This window comes from Bombus terrestris, chromosome 5, assembly GCF_910591885.1.
Source record: "Bombus terrestris chromosome 5, iyBomTerr1.2, whole genome shotgun sequence".
Lineage (NCBI taxonomy): Eukaryota > Metazoa > Arthropoda > Insecta > Hymenoptera > Apidae > Bombus > Bombus terrestris.
Window position 1 is genome coordinate 3,408,463 of NC_063273.1, and position 13,848 is coordinate 3,422,310.

The 13,848-nt window shown below is 38.9% G+C and overlaps 1 protein-coding gene across 5 annotated transcripts in view; it reads right to left on the reverse strand.

Moving 5' to 3' along the window:
• The window catches only part of LOC100650807, a 587,269-nt gene that overhangs the window by 145,344 nt on the left and 428,077 nt on the right, over positions 1-13,848 (reverse strand). For all 5 annotated transcript variants that reach the window (XM_048405682.1, XM_048405681.1, XM_048405684.1 and 2 more), the window contains one exon: positions 13,180-13,289. In XM_048405682.1, coding sequence (XP_048261639.1) covers positions 13,180-13,289 — 110 coding nt within the window. The remainder of the gene's footprint in view (positions 1-13,179; positions 13,290-13,848) is intronic.

Here is a 13,848-nt window from a genome sequence, read left to right on the forward strand (position 1 = left end):
GATACCATTGCGCGGCGTTTCCACGTTCGCGTTTAGCATGCGTCAGGGTGGTCTGACTCTGCCTGTACGTTATTGCGATCTCCTTTTCATTCAAACGAATCACGATCCATTTCAGTAGCTCGAATTTCTTTGGTTACGTCGTCTATGGTTTAATGTACAGTGGAGCCTCTCGTAGCTAAACTAATAGGGTGGCAAAAATATTCGGAAAACAGAAGAATCATTTTTCTGATATGAAATTTCATTTGTTCAAATAACGATCGAGGAAATTGTCAGTTAATTTTTTACCGCCAAACTACATACATCTTTGACGCGAGAAGATAGCTATATCCTTGTTATTTTCATTTGCCATTCATTTATTTTCGTTTATGCTATTAGAGAGGGAAAAAAACATCTGTTATTAGCAGACAGTCTGTTCGCATAAGAGAATACTCGGAGAGTAAAACGTTCAGATATTAATAGACACATGGTGTAAATTTCAAATATCACAGTTCTTCGAATATAACGAAAAGAAAAGAAAAAGAAACACAGAAATCGACCAATTTGATTCCGCCATTATTAGTGAATAAATCATAGAGTACATGCCGCATACTAAATAGTTCGGAAGAGTTCAATACATAAACAGATTTTTTTCATTACAATTCATTCATACACAGTAGAATAGACGAAGCATCAAAATCAATAAGAATTTTCTACAAACATTTTTAATTCATAAGAAAGTTACAAAATGGAAGTCTGGAGAGAGAGAGAGTTGTTAAATCATTTATTATCTTATGTATATTTTTAAACAAAAAAGTTCTTCGATGTCGAATTCATGCTATGTGAACGAAGATAAGGCGTAAGCCTGTTCTACACAATTCTCAATTAACGTGAGACGTCGGCACAACATTTCACGTGTTAACAGCAGGAAGGCCGAAGACACGGTCGAGGGTGTTAGACATGGTATGTCTGTTAAGTATGTAGAATTGGGTTTATTTCTCGGGTAGGGGAGTGTACTATTACAACAACTATTTCAGGAAGCCAAAGGCCGAAGGCTTGCGCGCATAGGCGCTGTTTCATTTGAAAGACTCACAAGCCGTGCAAGAGTACCGGGTATTGGCGTCGAATTTACCATCAAACATTGTGCCAAATTCCCTGACTTGAATTCGTCCAGGAACGAATGGCTTTTCTGATAAAATTTCAATGAAACTCTCCCGCCACTTTTCACCTTTACTTTCCATTCAGCGTTGACTTCGACAAAGTTTCCTCGAGATATATCGTAGGCTAGTGTTAAATTGCTATTTAGAAATAGGTCGCAATAAAATAAATCACATTTTGTTGAATGATAAGTAAGCTAATATTAAGCTTATCGTTACGAGTAAACTACGAATGCTATGCAATTGTGCAAAATTGAAAGATGGAGAAATCTACAAAATGCAAATATACATAGAATATCGAAAGTACAGCGTTCAGGATATTAAATAGTAAGCGAAACAAATAATTTCCAAAAGTCTGTTTTTGTATTTATGTAAAAGAATACGTAATACGAGGTGTATACAATATGAGTTTACATAAACATCCATGGTTTAATTTATGAATTTATTAAGATTAATATAAAATAATATTAATATTAATATAAATATCGTGGTATTACATTTATACCAATAATTTTGGGTAAAATAAATTACGACACGTCTTATTTTTGTTATTTATAGTATCACGTTGATGTTGTTAATATCCAGTTTTTCTTCATCAATAAAAGTTACATGGTTTCTACATTCAAAAGTGATATAGTGAAAGAGATACTGAAAAAGACTCTCTTATAAGGAACAGAAAGCAAATATGTACAAAATAAAAACGTAGAAATGTTTATGAATATAAGTATAAATGAATCTGCAGAAATATTTATGTCAGCTTATCCAGGAGAATATGTGAAACACGAGCTTACAGAGAGATTTGTATTAAGAAAAACTAGCACACATAATTATATCGTAATTATGCTATCAAAAGAGCAACTGTGCTATTTGCATTTTGTACAACATTTCATCGCTACGATAACGACGCTTAAAACATCGAGTTGGAAGTCAGATTTATTTATTATACTCATATTTATCCTCAACATTTTGATACTTAAGCTACTAAACCTTTTAACTTTTAACAATGGATGGCAAATACATCAAGTTTAATAGAAAAAACTAAATATGTATCTAAATATCTATCTAAGAAAAAACTGAATATGTATACTAATTATGTATCTACATGATAACCAACGTTTTTCAGATTAGTATTTTGATGCAAATATTTTTCAAGAGAATTCCACAGCCAAATTTAATGAAAAGACAATTTGATAATACGTGACTACACGACAAGATAGTGACTGGCAAAGTTATTGTCATATGGAAAAACGTTTTTCCTGAAGAAGTAAAAGATGTTCCCCTATCGGTCTCCACAATTCACTGTATTATGCCTGTGTTTCTAGCAGCTTTTATTTCTATTCCAAGCCAAAAGTCTAAACAATCCTCGTACGGATTTACGTCGCATAAAACTTCATCAAACTTCTATTTACCGCATTTCAATAGCAACTAATATATTTCCAAATTGCCGAATAGCCATCCTCCGCGCCAACTTCGAATCGTTACCTCGAATCGTAAAATCCCAGGGAACAAACTCGACTTTCGATTCCGTCCATTTACTCTTCTCGTCCCTCTGGAAATCTACACGCATCAAAAACTCGTAACGCATTGGAAATCCACCGACACACCGGGTTCGGAATTCGCATCGTTAAGTCGAAATTAATTTCCAATGCAGCTGCGGCCAGCACGTGGCGACGGATCCACGATTCTCGGCTCCATTATCGGAAAACTTCTTTCCACTTTTCGTTTCGCCGTTATTTTCATCGGTTCGATCGAGCCTCTGGCTTCGACGACGACGACGACGACGACGAACGCGAATAAGTCGCGCACTCGACTCGTCCGTAGAAATTTCCCTCGCCTTCCAATCGAACCACCAACTTTCTTCCTTCTTCCTTCGATCCGTGCCCGGAAACTTCCGTTTTCCTAATGGAACGAGAAGAAAGGATAAACTGTCGACTCAGCGATCGCTGATACTTGAGCCGTGAAATTTACTGGTTTTCTGTGGACGATCGTACGGCAAGACGGCTGCTAGAATTTCGATACTTCCAAGAAATATGTATCCTATGTGGCTTATGAATCCTTCCTCTTTTTCTCTTGTCTCTTCTTTTTCTATCGTCATTCATCATCCAACGTGATCTTTCGAAAGAAAGATACGAGGCATCCATCATCTTTACTGGGCTTTGGCGCTTTGATCGAATATCAGGTGATTTCTGTTAGCCATTTGAATTTTACTCGGTTTCTTTTGTTTCCAGCTTGCTGTTCCTTTTGTGTCGATGATTTTAGTATTCGATATATTTTTATCTTATTATCTTTTCTTTGTATTACACTATTCATCCACAAAGTATTTCAGAGTCTACTAAAAATGATCTCTCAAGTTAATATTGAGAAATTTTTTACATTCCATGCGGAACGCTGTGTGTAATATCTTCATATAACCACATATCACGTAGGACACGTGAAAGATCCATAAATGAAAACTCGCACGCTATCTTTTAATGAAATTCATGAAGAATCATAGTTCAAGGCTGGTTATTAAGGTCACTAATTTAAATAAACCGCCGTTACGCGCATAAAATGCAACCTCTTATCAAAAAGAGAAGTTTATTATTCGAGATAAAACAAAACTATGTTTCCTCGCGGAAGATGTACAACACCCTCTCTAACCCTCTCCCTCGCATTCTTTCTCTATCTTTTGCACTTAATGCAACTACGTCAGTAGAATCCAGGTTAATCGAAAGACAAGTTAACCATACAATTCGTTGTATCGGGCTTTTAATCTTAATTAAACTACTGCTTGTCAGATCTTTTCTATCGTAATTAAAAAAAGTTAAAATCTGTCAGATATCGTATTCTTCTTTTTTTCCTAACGGAACTTCTTTTACTCGATCTGCATACGTACAGGAAATTACTATAACATTCGTGCCCTACTTATTGCGAGGAAATTCTCTCGCAAACATTTCTCTCTATTTTCCAATTGGTAAACTTGAAACTTCAGCTTGTACCAAAGCGACGAAAGAAATCAGTTCCTGTTACAATTGCCTAAACTGGTATAGTTGATATAGTTGAGAAAATATCGAATAGTATTATATACAACCACGAAATCTTGTTTATAATTTATCGTATGTATCTTCAAACCAGATAATAATTCTTAAATAGTTCCCTAACCATTTCTGAAGATAATTTCATCTTCTGTAAGTGACTTGATAATTATAAATAATATATCTAGAACCCGACAACAAGAACACATAACCAAAAACAATTCCCCAAAAAACATTTTAAAACAACCTACTAACTACACATACTATCAAGCTCTGCCTAGCGATTTTCAAACTGAGGTACGCGTAAGTTGCACGAGAATCTTCAGTGAAGACAGATCGACGAATCCTACAGAAAGGGAGGAGACCGAGAAAATCATACTGCCGGTTCCTAAGCAGAAAATCTAATTTACGTAGCCGAACTCGTAAGGTGCTGCGGATCCACGGACTTGAATACATGGGAGTTTCAATTTACGAAGCAAAAGGATCGCTAGGCCCGAAGAGAGGACCATCTAGAGAGGCTGACGAAGAGACGGATACGAGATGAAAAAGAACGGAGACGTTTGAACGGGCCTCGACACCGGCTGGTCGTTCCACCCCTTAACCATCATCTTCGTGCCAAAACCCGTATCTTCCAGTCCCGCTAACGGTCCTTCCTCAAGAGTTAAACAAACATCATTACTCCTGGCCTTTCTCGATCCCTCTGCCGCCACCAGCAGACACGCCACTCGGCTTTCTGCCACCCCCGCTCTTCCCGGCAACGTATCAACGTGCACGTCTGCAGCAGCAGGCTCCTCGTGTCCGCGCTGCCAAACCCGCCAATGTACACCGAGCAACGCCGCTCCTGAATACGTAATCCGCCGCTGGTAACATTGATACTTCGTTAGGGATGAAGCTTCATGGCTGCTACTGGGAAAGGAAGCTGGAAGGAGAGAGTCGATGGATGAAGTTAGACGATGGTAGGAGAAACGGCGATTCGTGGTCTGAGAGGCATATCGTCGGTTGGTCGATTCGGTTAACGTTTGTTCTCGTCATTCACGCTGTTACGCCACGCTGCTAAATGAGGAGACGACCTATTTCGAGGATTTTTTGGGATTTATTATAGGCGTCGAAGATATTAATTACGAAGGATTCATCGGTGACGATTTTCTTTAAGATTTTTGATGTTTTGTTGCTAACGAGGATTAAGATGATCGTTAACGCGCGTAAAAAATACGTGGCTATAAACAGTATCTGAATATCAGTGTATTTGTTATAGTATTTATGTAGCAATTAATCAGACTCGAGTGAATTAAATATCGCTGGTACTTTCATATCCTTCCATCAGCGTTTTAAACAAACCAATACAGGATTCTCAGACAATCCTCCAGTCTATCTACCCCAACCAATCTCGTCTGTCCACATGCTCAGCCCTCTACTCCATAGAACTTCCTAAAACCAACCACAAAAAAGGGAACAAACCTAAAAAGAAAACAACAGTGCAGCTTGAAACATCGACACACTCCCGCATTAGAGTTTACCTCGTTAATCCTCCCCTGGTTCGAAGGCAGCTGGTTGATTCGAGCTTAAAACGCGTCCACGGTACTATCCGGTTAACGTTTGTTCTGGCTAACCACATTCGTCTCGACGAGGTTGCCTCAAAGCAGGGCGGTCTGCGAGCACGCTAGATGGAGGGTGAAGGGTTGGGCAATGCAATTTGTTGCAGGCGGAGTCCTTTAAAGAAGTGCATCTTATTACCAGCAGCCAGCAGGCAGACGAGAAACTCGCGCCCCCGTAAATAATGAGCGAGCCAACGTCGACGAGGCGAACTCGTCGTTGGCTGCTGTGTCGTTGCTGGGACACAAAAGTGAACCACGCCACGACTTCGTAGTCCTGGGATATTATTCGCAAGTAGGAGCTTTGGGGGCACGAACGGAATACGTCGTGAGGAAAAGGAGACGACGAGCGTCGCGACGCTACTTGAAGCCCCTTCATTGTAAGCGAACGACAATCGCGCCGAGTCACTCGCTCGAGCTCCAGCCCCGTTTTGAGTTCGTTTTCAATGGGGAATTATGGAATTACCGGTGCGGGAATGCGAGCCCCTGTCGCTTCGAGGGATTTCTTGTCTTGACGAAGGGTTTATGGTATTCGTACGGAAGATAGAGGTTGGTGATTTTGTTTTAGTTGAGAGTTTTGGCAGAGTGAGGTGGAGTATTTGTTGCGAGTGTATCTGCTAACGATGATGTAGGGATAGAATGTAGGGTAGAGGAGCAGAGTAGAATCGCGTATTTGCTGCGATGGTAGGAAGATAGAATCGCTTAATTGCCGAGATATTTTTAGCGACTTTAAAATAAGAGACGGTGAACTAAAATCAATGACAGATGTCGAGCATGTGTATTTTTCCCGAGAAAAATTACAAATCACACCGATGAGAGAAATTTTGATCATTCAGTATCGTGAAACGTCTAAATTATTTGAAGATTAACGTTCGTACTAAAATACTTACATTTTCCACTATAATTTATTTCACTTGATCTCAAAATTCCTATCCTCAGTTCCTTCGAATTACATTTCCTCCGCTCAAAGAACCTCTTTACCACCCAGAAGTATATCCATTGAATAAAACCTATCCAAGTATCGTTCAACCCCCTTCCCCTGCTACCTCTCGAACTCTCTGAACCATAAACACAGCTGCGCCAACTACGAAAATACCGCGTAGTCGGACGCACATAATCATCTCCATAAATCCCGATGAACCACTTCATCGATCAGCCGAAGTGTTTCTCCACCCATCTTGCCGGGGTTGCAGGCGGATCTTCGCAAGTGTTCTCGGTGGAAGCCACGTAACGTCGAGCGGGCCGTACAACCGGGTAACCTCCTAGTCAATTAATTAACTTAACGACCTGCACGGTCCGCGCAACGGCACGCTTTAACGTCCCATAACTCGGGAAACGGATCGGCCGTGCTCTCTGAAAGAGGTGCGCGCTTATCGGGTCCGATCGTTGGCGAGCACGTTGTATGCCAACTTCGAAGAGTTTCGATTCCGTGTGCTCGAATCGCGAGAGGATAATCGGAAGACGAGGTCAACGACTCTCGAAACCCTTCTACGAAGTTATCGGATTCAGGACTCACTGTGTAAGCGTGTTGTGTGTATCGATGTGAGAGTCTGCGAGAGTGGTGAATCCACGAGAGAAAAGAGGGAAATGCTCGACGAAAACGAGACACAGCGGAGAACGAAGAGAGGTCGAACTTGGTAGAAGAGAAGGAATGCCATCAGATTTCGCTCGGTTCAATCGGTTTACCCCCATTGTGCTCGGTGTTCCTCGCTTTCAGATTACCGTGAATCGACCACCGACGCGCGTACACACACGTGTACGTATGACCGACAGGTTTAGTATCCTGCTGCTCCTTGAAAGGATCGATGCAATCGCTCGAATTATCTTGGACGTTCCTCTTGCTTGTGATCTTCGCGCATTCCGTTCGAGGATCCGTTACATTGTTCTGCGACAATGGACACGCGGCTACGTCACTATGAGAATTTATACGCTTCCCTATGTCCCAGGCAACGGCAATTGCATGGCCAGCAACGCTCGCGTATACGTGCATTTGCATTGTTTCACAATTTAATTTGGGAAGTTAATTTTTCATCGTTCTTTTCTAAAAATTAAATTACTGTCCAACGCAGGGCCAAAAAAGTTTTTTCTAAGTAGGATGAGTAGCTTATATTACAAATGTACAATGGAGACAATATAAAAGTGTCAAGGCTAACATTTGTCAAGGTCTACGCTTGACGTATAATTGTCAGCCGCTTTTTGAAGGATACAACCTGCTTCTTTTATCTACTTCTTAATGCTGTATTTAATAACAGCAATGCTTCTCTTGCAAAACCAGAACTGTTTCACATGAAAGATATATTTCGTTACGAAGATAAATTCTCTTAGCAACTTAGATCGAAAGAGTTCACAAAATCCACGTATTTCGGTTTGTTATATCTATATCAATAATCTGAACCAATTATCGTGAAAAAAAAGACAGCAGACGTGCTAATACTTAAATTTTTCTCAAAGAAAGAGTAATTTTTCTCAAACTCAACAAGATCGGACAAATTTTACCAAAAATTACGAAGAGGCTTATTAAAAGTATCTGCGTATTTGAAAAATACAATTTTCAAGATTGGGAAACCAATAAAAACGAGAAGATCGAGGACAAAGACGTTCGAATAGCTGTCTGAAAATGAGCCGTCAATTAAAAGTATGAAACGGTGAACGACGAGTTGCCGATAATTCACGGATCGATTCGCCAAGGTTTTCACGATCCCCGCGCAACCTGTAACTATTAATTTCCTGTAAAATTACGGCACGGTCGTCGTTTGGAAGCGAGAGAAGCACGAGCTAGGAGCCACTTCTGCTCCAGGTTCGCCTTCTCCTTCTCCTTTGTGGATCCTTCGTGCCAATATCCGAGCCATAATCGAGCGGTGGAGGATCAGCTTAATTCGTCGCTAACTCGATACATCGACGGGGCTTGTCAACAAGTCGGCCAAGTCATCATTTAATTATGTAACAAGGCGACCCGTAATTCACGGCCCTTCGGTTCTCAGCTATCCAAGTTGCTAATACAAAACGAAGATGCCACTTTGAGGCCAGGGGATGAGACTGGCTATAGAGATTCGAATTACCCTCAGCTTCGGTCGGAAAGTTGTATTTAGAACGTATTTTCAATTTTTCTCATTTTTATTCCAGTTATACTAAGTTAGCACAGTATTTAATGTATAACACAATATGTTGTACATAAATGATCGTAATTAAAGTCATACGAACTTTGTAATTTTAATGATTTCAGCAAAGTTTCTTTCAATTGCGGGATTTTACAGAATTTCCTCTCTTATTATCCTTCTTAAGAGTATATTCATTTCATACTTTAAAAACAATTACCGAAGAACAATGTGCTGTTACTTTCAACAAAGCAATAAAAAGGTCGCTGGTCCTTCTCTCAACTCAAAAACTTCCGTATAATTATTCCTCTCACTGAAAACAATCATTTCTGCCGATTTAATAACGAATCAGAATAATCCAGCCGATCTTTCAGGTATTCAACAACATTCAACGTTTCTCCGTTCTTATTTTTCTCTTAAAATTACAATGTCTCGTTCTCTCGAACAGCTTGCTAAAAAGTGTCAACGTTCGGTCTCTGTATTCGTTAAAAGCAGAGCAGAAAGAGGAGGAACGAAGCGAAAGAAGAGAATAACGGCAACGTGACGTAACTTAAACGGGGTGCGCGAAGACAAAGAAAAGAAAAAACAGTCGCGCTTCCTTAAATGGTCCTTGACGTAACTACGCTGCTCGGTTACGCGAACGAAGAGATATTGCGTTCGTGTGTTATACTCGACGAGGCGGCGTGTTCCCCCTGGCTGCTCGAGGATCGCATCGCCTGAATATTCAACAGCCTTTCCGAGTTACACACTATCCACCGTTGTTTGTGTAATGTAGCCTGCCTGTGTATGTGTGTACACGTGTGCGACGACCAGTTTGGCCGCTGCAAGCTCGCCTGCATAAACAGTCCGGCATCGATAGAAGCGTGGCTTTCGAGTCTCGGTCGTTTCATACCAATCTGGGTCACGCGTGCACGCAAAAACGCACACGTGCCGCGAGTATCTAGCAACTATACCTATATGCGACTATGATCGAACGGACTAGTTTGGAGGCAGACGAAATTTCTGGGAATTTTGGAGAATTTCGATGAGATTCATGGGTGAGACGAGATGATTCGAAAACGTTATTACAGGGAAACTTTAAGACAATCGGGTTGTAGATAAATTTTTATCCTTTCAACGTACAAACGTACGTTTCTTTTGGTTTGTCAATGGAAAATAATTAACCCCTGTCGAAGCAAAGATTCACTCTTGAATTACTGGTAGAAAAAGTTTTTACTTATATCAAGGACTGTTTCGAAAGTTTTACTTAAAAGATGATTACAGAACGATTTTATACAAATGTTATGGAACTCGATGCGAGATTTAATTTTGTCGTAGACTCGTCTGTTTCATTCGTTGGAAGTATCAGGGTGTGTTTAAAATGTTGGCAAGCGATTAGCAATCTCAAGAGTCTCGTTTAGAATATTCAAATATCGATCTGAATATCGTTATGACTTTCAACTACTTCAACATTTATCTTTGTGAGATTAAACGTATTACAATAACGTGCAATGTTGTAGAAATCTATACAACGTTGTAGAAATTACTATACATGTAGAGTGAATTAAAGAGGGATTGAAAGGGCACAATTTTCAAATGTTCTTGTGAGAAACCGCAGGATGCGTATTTTGCTCGATAAACAGACTTCCTCTAAGAAACGACGTTTAATTAATACGAATTCGAATTCTCGCTTTGACATGGCCCTTGCAAATATCTTCAAAGAGATGAAATTAAATGCACCGACTGAGCTGGATGTGTTCGAAAATCAGTTTACGTTATTCGCGTCGTACGCAGCGCGTGTGTTTAATTATTAATGTTCAGGAGATTCACCGCGATGTAAATTAACAGAGAATGTTACGGACGTAGTCGTTTCTACATTTATTCTAGATCCGTCTGTACCTGAGCGAAACGTTTGAGCATTTAACCGGTTATATGCAAACAGACTTAACTGAATTATTATATTCCCAATTACTCTTGGTTTAAGTTAGATGGTACAAAATTGTCGAGATACCAATGCTTAATTTCTATCAAACATAGTTTATATTCTTTGAGACGAATCTCATAAACTTGAAATTTACAAATTTGATAATATAACAAAGAGAAGATATTAATTACAATTCTTTTATTATACAATATTATTGTGTAATTTGCTTATGTTTATAGTTATTAAATTGATATATTTAAAATTATAATCAAACGAATAGAACTATTATAATCACGTGATAAGATTATGAAAATTTCACTGTTAAATAGTTTGTAAATAAACAAATAAATACAGCAAAAATAACACTAGTTTGAAATATCGGAATATACAAATCAATAGTAGGAAAGAGTCATTTTTACTTTTCATATTGATTGGAGCTAAAAGTGATAGAACTGAATTGCAGATTGAGAGGTTTCGCTCCAATATTTCTCTTGACTTTGTTCACAAATTGGGAATAGAAATTAAATCGAACACGGCTAACGAAGCGGATAGTACCGAAATGGCCTTGAACTTTTGGCCTAATTCGGTTGTTACACAGATACGCTTCCGCTAAGCTGCGTTAGGTCCGCAAAATACAAGAACATAAACCAGCAATTAGTCAACGATGGAATAATAATTATTCACAGTTTATCGTTCTATCATAATCGTCTAAATTACACCAATCCATTATACTAAATCACATGTATAAAAAGGTGTTCCTTCTTTGTAAGTAAAATACAATGAATTTAAAACCTCAAACGAACGACGAAAAATTAAGAATCAAACATCAAAAAATCGAAGTTCAAAGTGTAAAATTGCTAGTTTAAAATTCTGGATGGATTCAAAATGTTGTATTTGAAGCTAGAAATTCAAGATTAAAATATCCGAACAATATCATGTAGTTTGAAACATCCTTTCTTTAACTTTCCAAAGTTAATTAAAGTTAATTCTAATCAACTATATTCTCTACTCGTTTCAAGTTTACGATCGTGTTGAAATCCAAACGTTTGAGTTTCGATGGCTGCGATTGCTACCCTTCGGAAAAAAGCTAACAAATGTTACACGTACAGAACACACGAGACATAAGCAAAAAGGAAAGAATTTTCTCCGAGAAATATAGGTACGAGGAAACTAAAACCGCAGAAAAAAGAAACGAGACGAAAAAAAGATTGTAACATCATAGAACGCAGGAGCACGCGGATCGTAAACGAAAAAACGAAAAGCAGAATGCCTAGGGAAACAAGAACGATAAAAAGTAAAGTACATGTGGAACAATAGCCGAGTAAAAACATGAAACGAGAGAATAAAAGGAAACCGGTTCGGTAAGCTGGCGTAGATTTTGTGGACTTGCGGTTTCGCGAGCACACTTCGTTGGCTATCGATCGACATTCTAATTCGATCGTCTGCATGTCGCTAATGAACTGTTCTTTCGTTTTCAAGCGATTTCATTGAAAATTCTCTTTGCAGTCAGGGTCCCGACGAGTTAATAAAATTGTCAAACGAACGTCACCGGGGACGCTGATCGGACCGAGCGGCGATTCACCTCTGACGTTAAAGCATGTTTCGAGTTCTCACTTCTCTTATCTCGACGTTCAGCGTGAATCCAACTGTGGAACGACTTCTTTTATATTTCAAACGTTGAAAGAATACTGTAATCACGAGCTTAGCTTTGAAAGACTGAGAATTCGATTTTTAATTGAAAGAAAATTGTTCGTGATAACGTGTTAGTAAGTCAAATGATCTATCGCATAGAATTTTAATTGCAAGTATTCGACTGACATGTTTATTCCGCCTTTACTTTGTGACTTTTGTTTGTGACTAACCATGGGATTTTATAAGCAATGAAAAAGCTTACCTTTAGACTATTTTTTAAAGTAAAAGTATAAAATCTGGATAATATATTTTTTTAATAAAGCTGTCATTAAAGAAAAGCTAATGTTAGTTGATGATTTCTTCATATACGAAATATGAAAACATTGATACATAATTCTTTCGTTGAATTATGCAAAAACTCATAGCATATGCGCTCCCAATATTAATTTTTAGTTATTTTTAACTACATTTAAAATGTGATGAAGTATTTATATATATTCAGAAACTAGACTGACCAATCCCATAAATTGGAAAGAGAAAGTAAGCCACGTTCTTATAGACATTATTGTTTGAAATTCACTTTAGGTTTTACTATTATTACGCTAGTTTTGTCACGATAAATGAACCGAAGGAAGTAAGCCAAGTCAAGATTCTTCATAATTGAACATCGACCTTGTACTTGTCTGATGAAATTGAGAAATTTATTGAAAGGGGAATTGCAGCAGTTCGGCTTTCGAAAAACTCATACATCGAACTAAAACAACTAAATGAAAAAGATATGCAACGTTTAAAAAATAACAACTCTTCTACCTGGCATTGCTGTGGTCCCTGTCGGTTGGGCGACGAAGCCTTCGGTCTTGCTTTCTTCACTCCCAACTTTCCAGGTTCACCAGCTCCAGGTCTCGATTCCTCGCTGCTCCCTGAAACCAAAGAACAGATCTGTCAGCTGCTAACTTCCTTTCACCGATGTACATATATCTCGATGAATCAAAATATACTCTCCAGTGAAAATCGCACAATGACCACGCGTATAAGAAATCTTTCTTCCTGTTCTTGTTGATCGACGACGAAACCATTACTTACACATCGAGCCGATGTTTCGAGATTCCCGATCGAAAATTTCTTGCGACACCTCGCGAGAGATTTCGCTCTTACACGCGCGTCAGTTTCTTCGTACGATCGAGAACGTTCGATAGAACCGAGCGGGTGTTTCTTCGAAGCTTCGACTTATCGAAGATTGATTGCCTGTCGCGTCTCTTTTTGCGATCAGTAGACAAGATATACTTAATGGCCGATTGGCCCGTCACCACCGATCGATTCCACCACGAAGAAACGATCTAGAGTATCGATTGGCTACGAGTAAAAAATGTCTGACTTATTTCAGATATAGAGATTCTTTTTTGGTCAGAGCTCTTCCTTTTATACGCTTCTATCGTAAAGTATTTTTTTTCTGAATTGATATTGAATTAGAGGCGTATT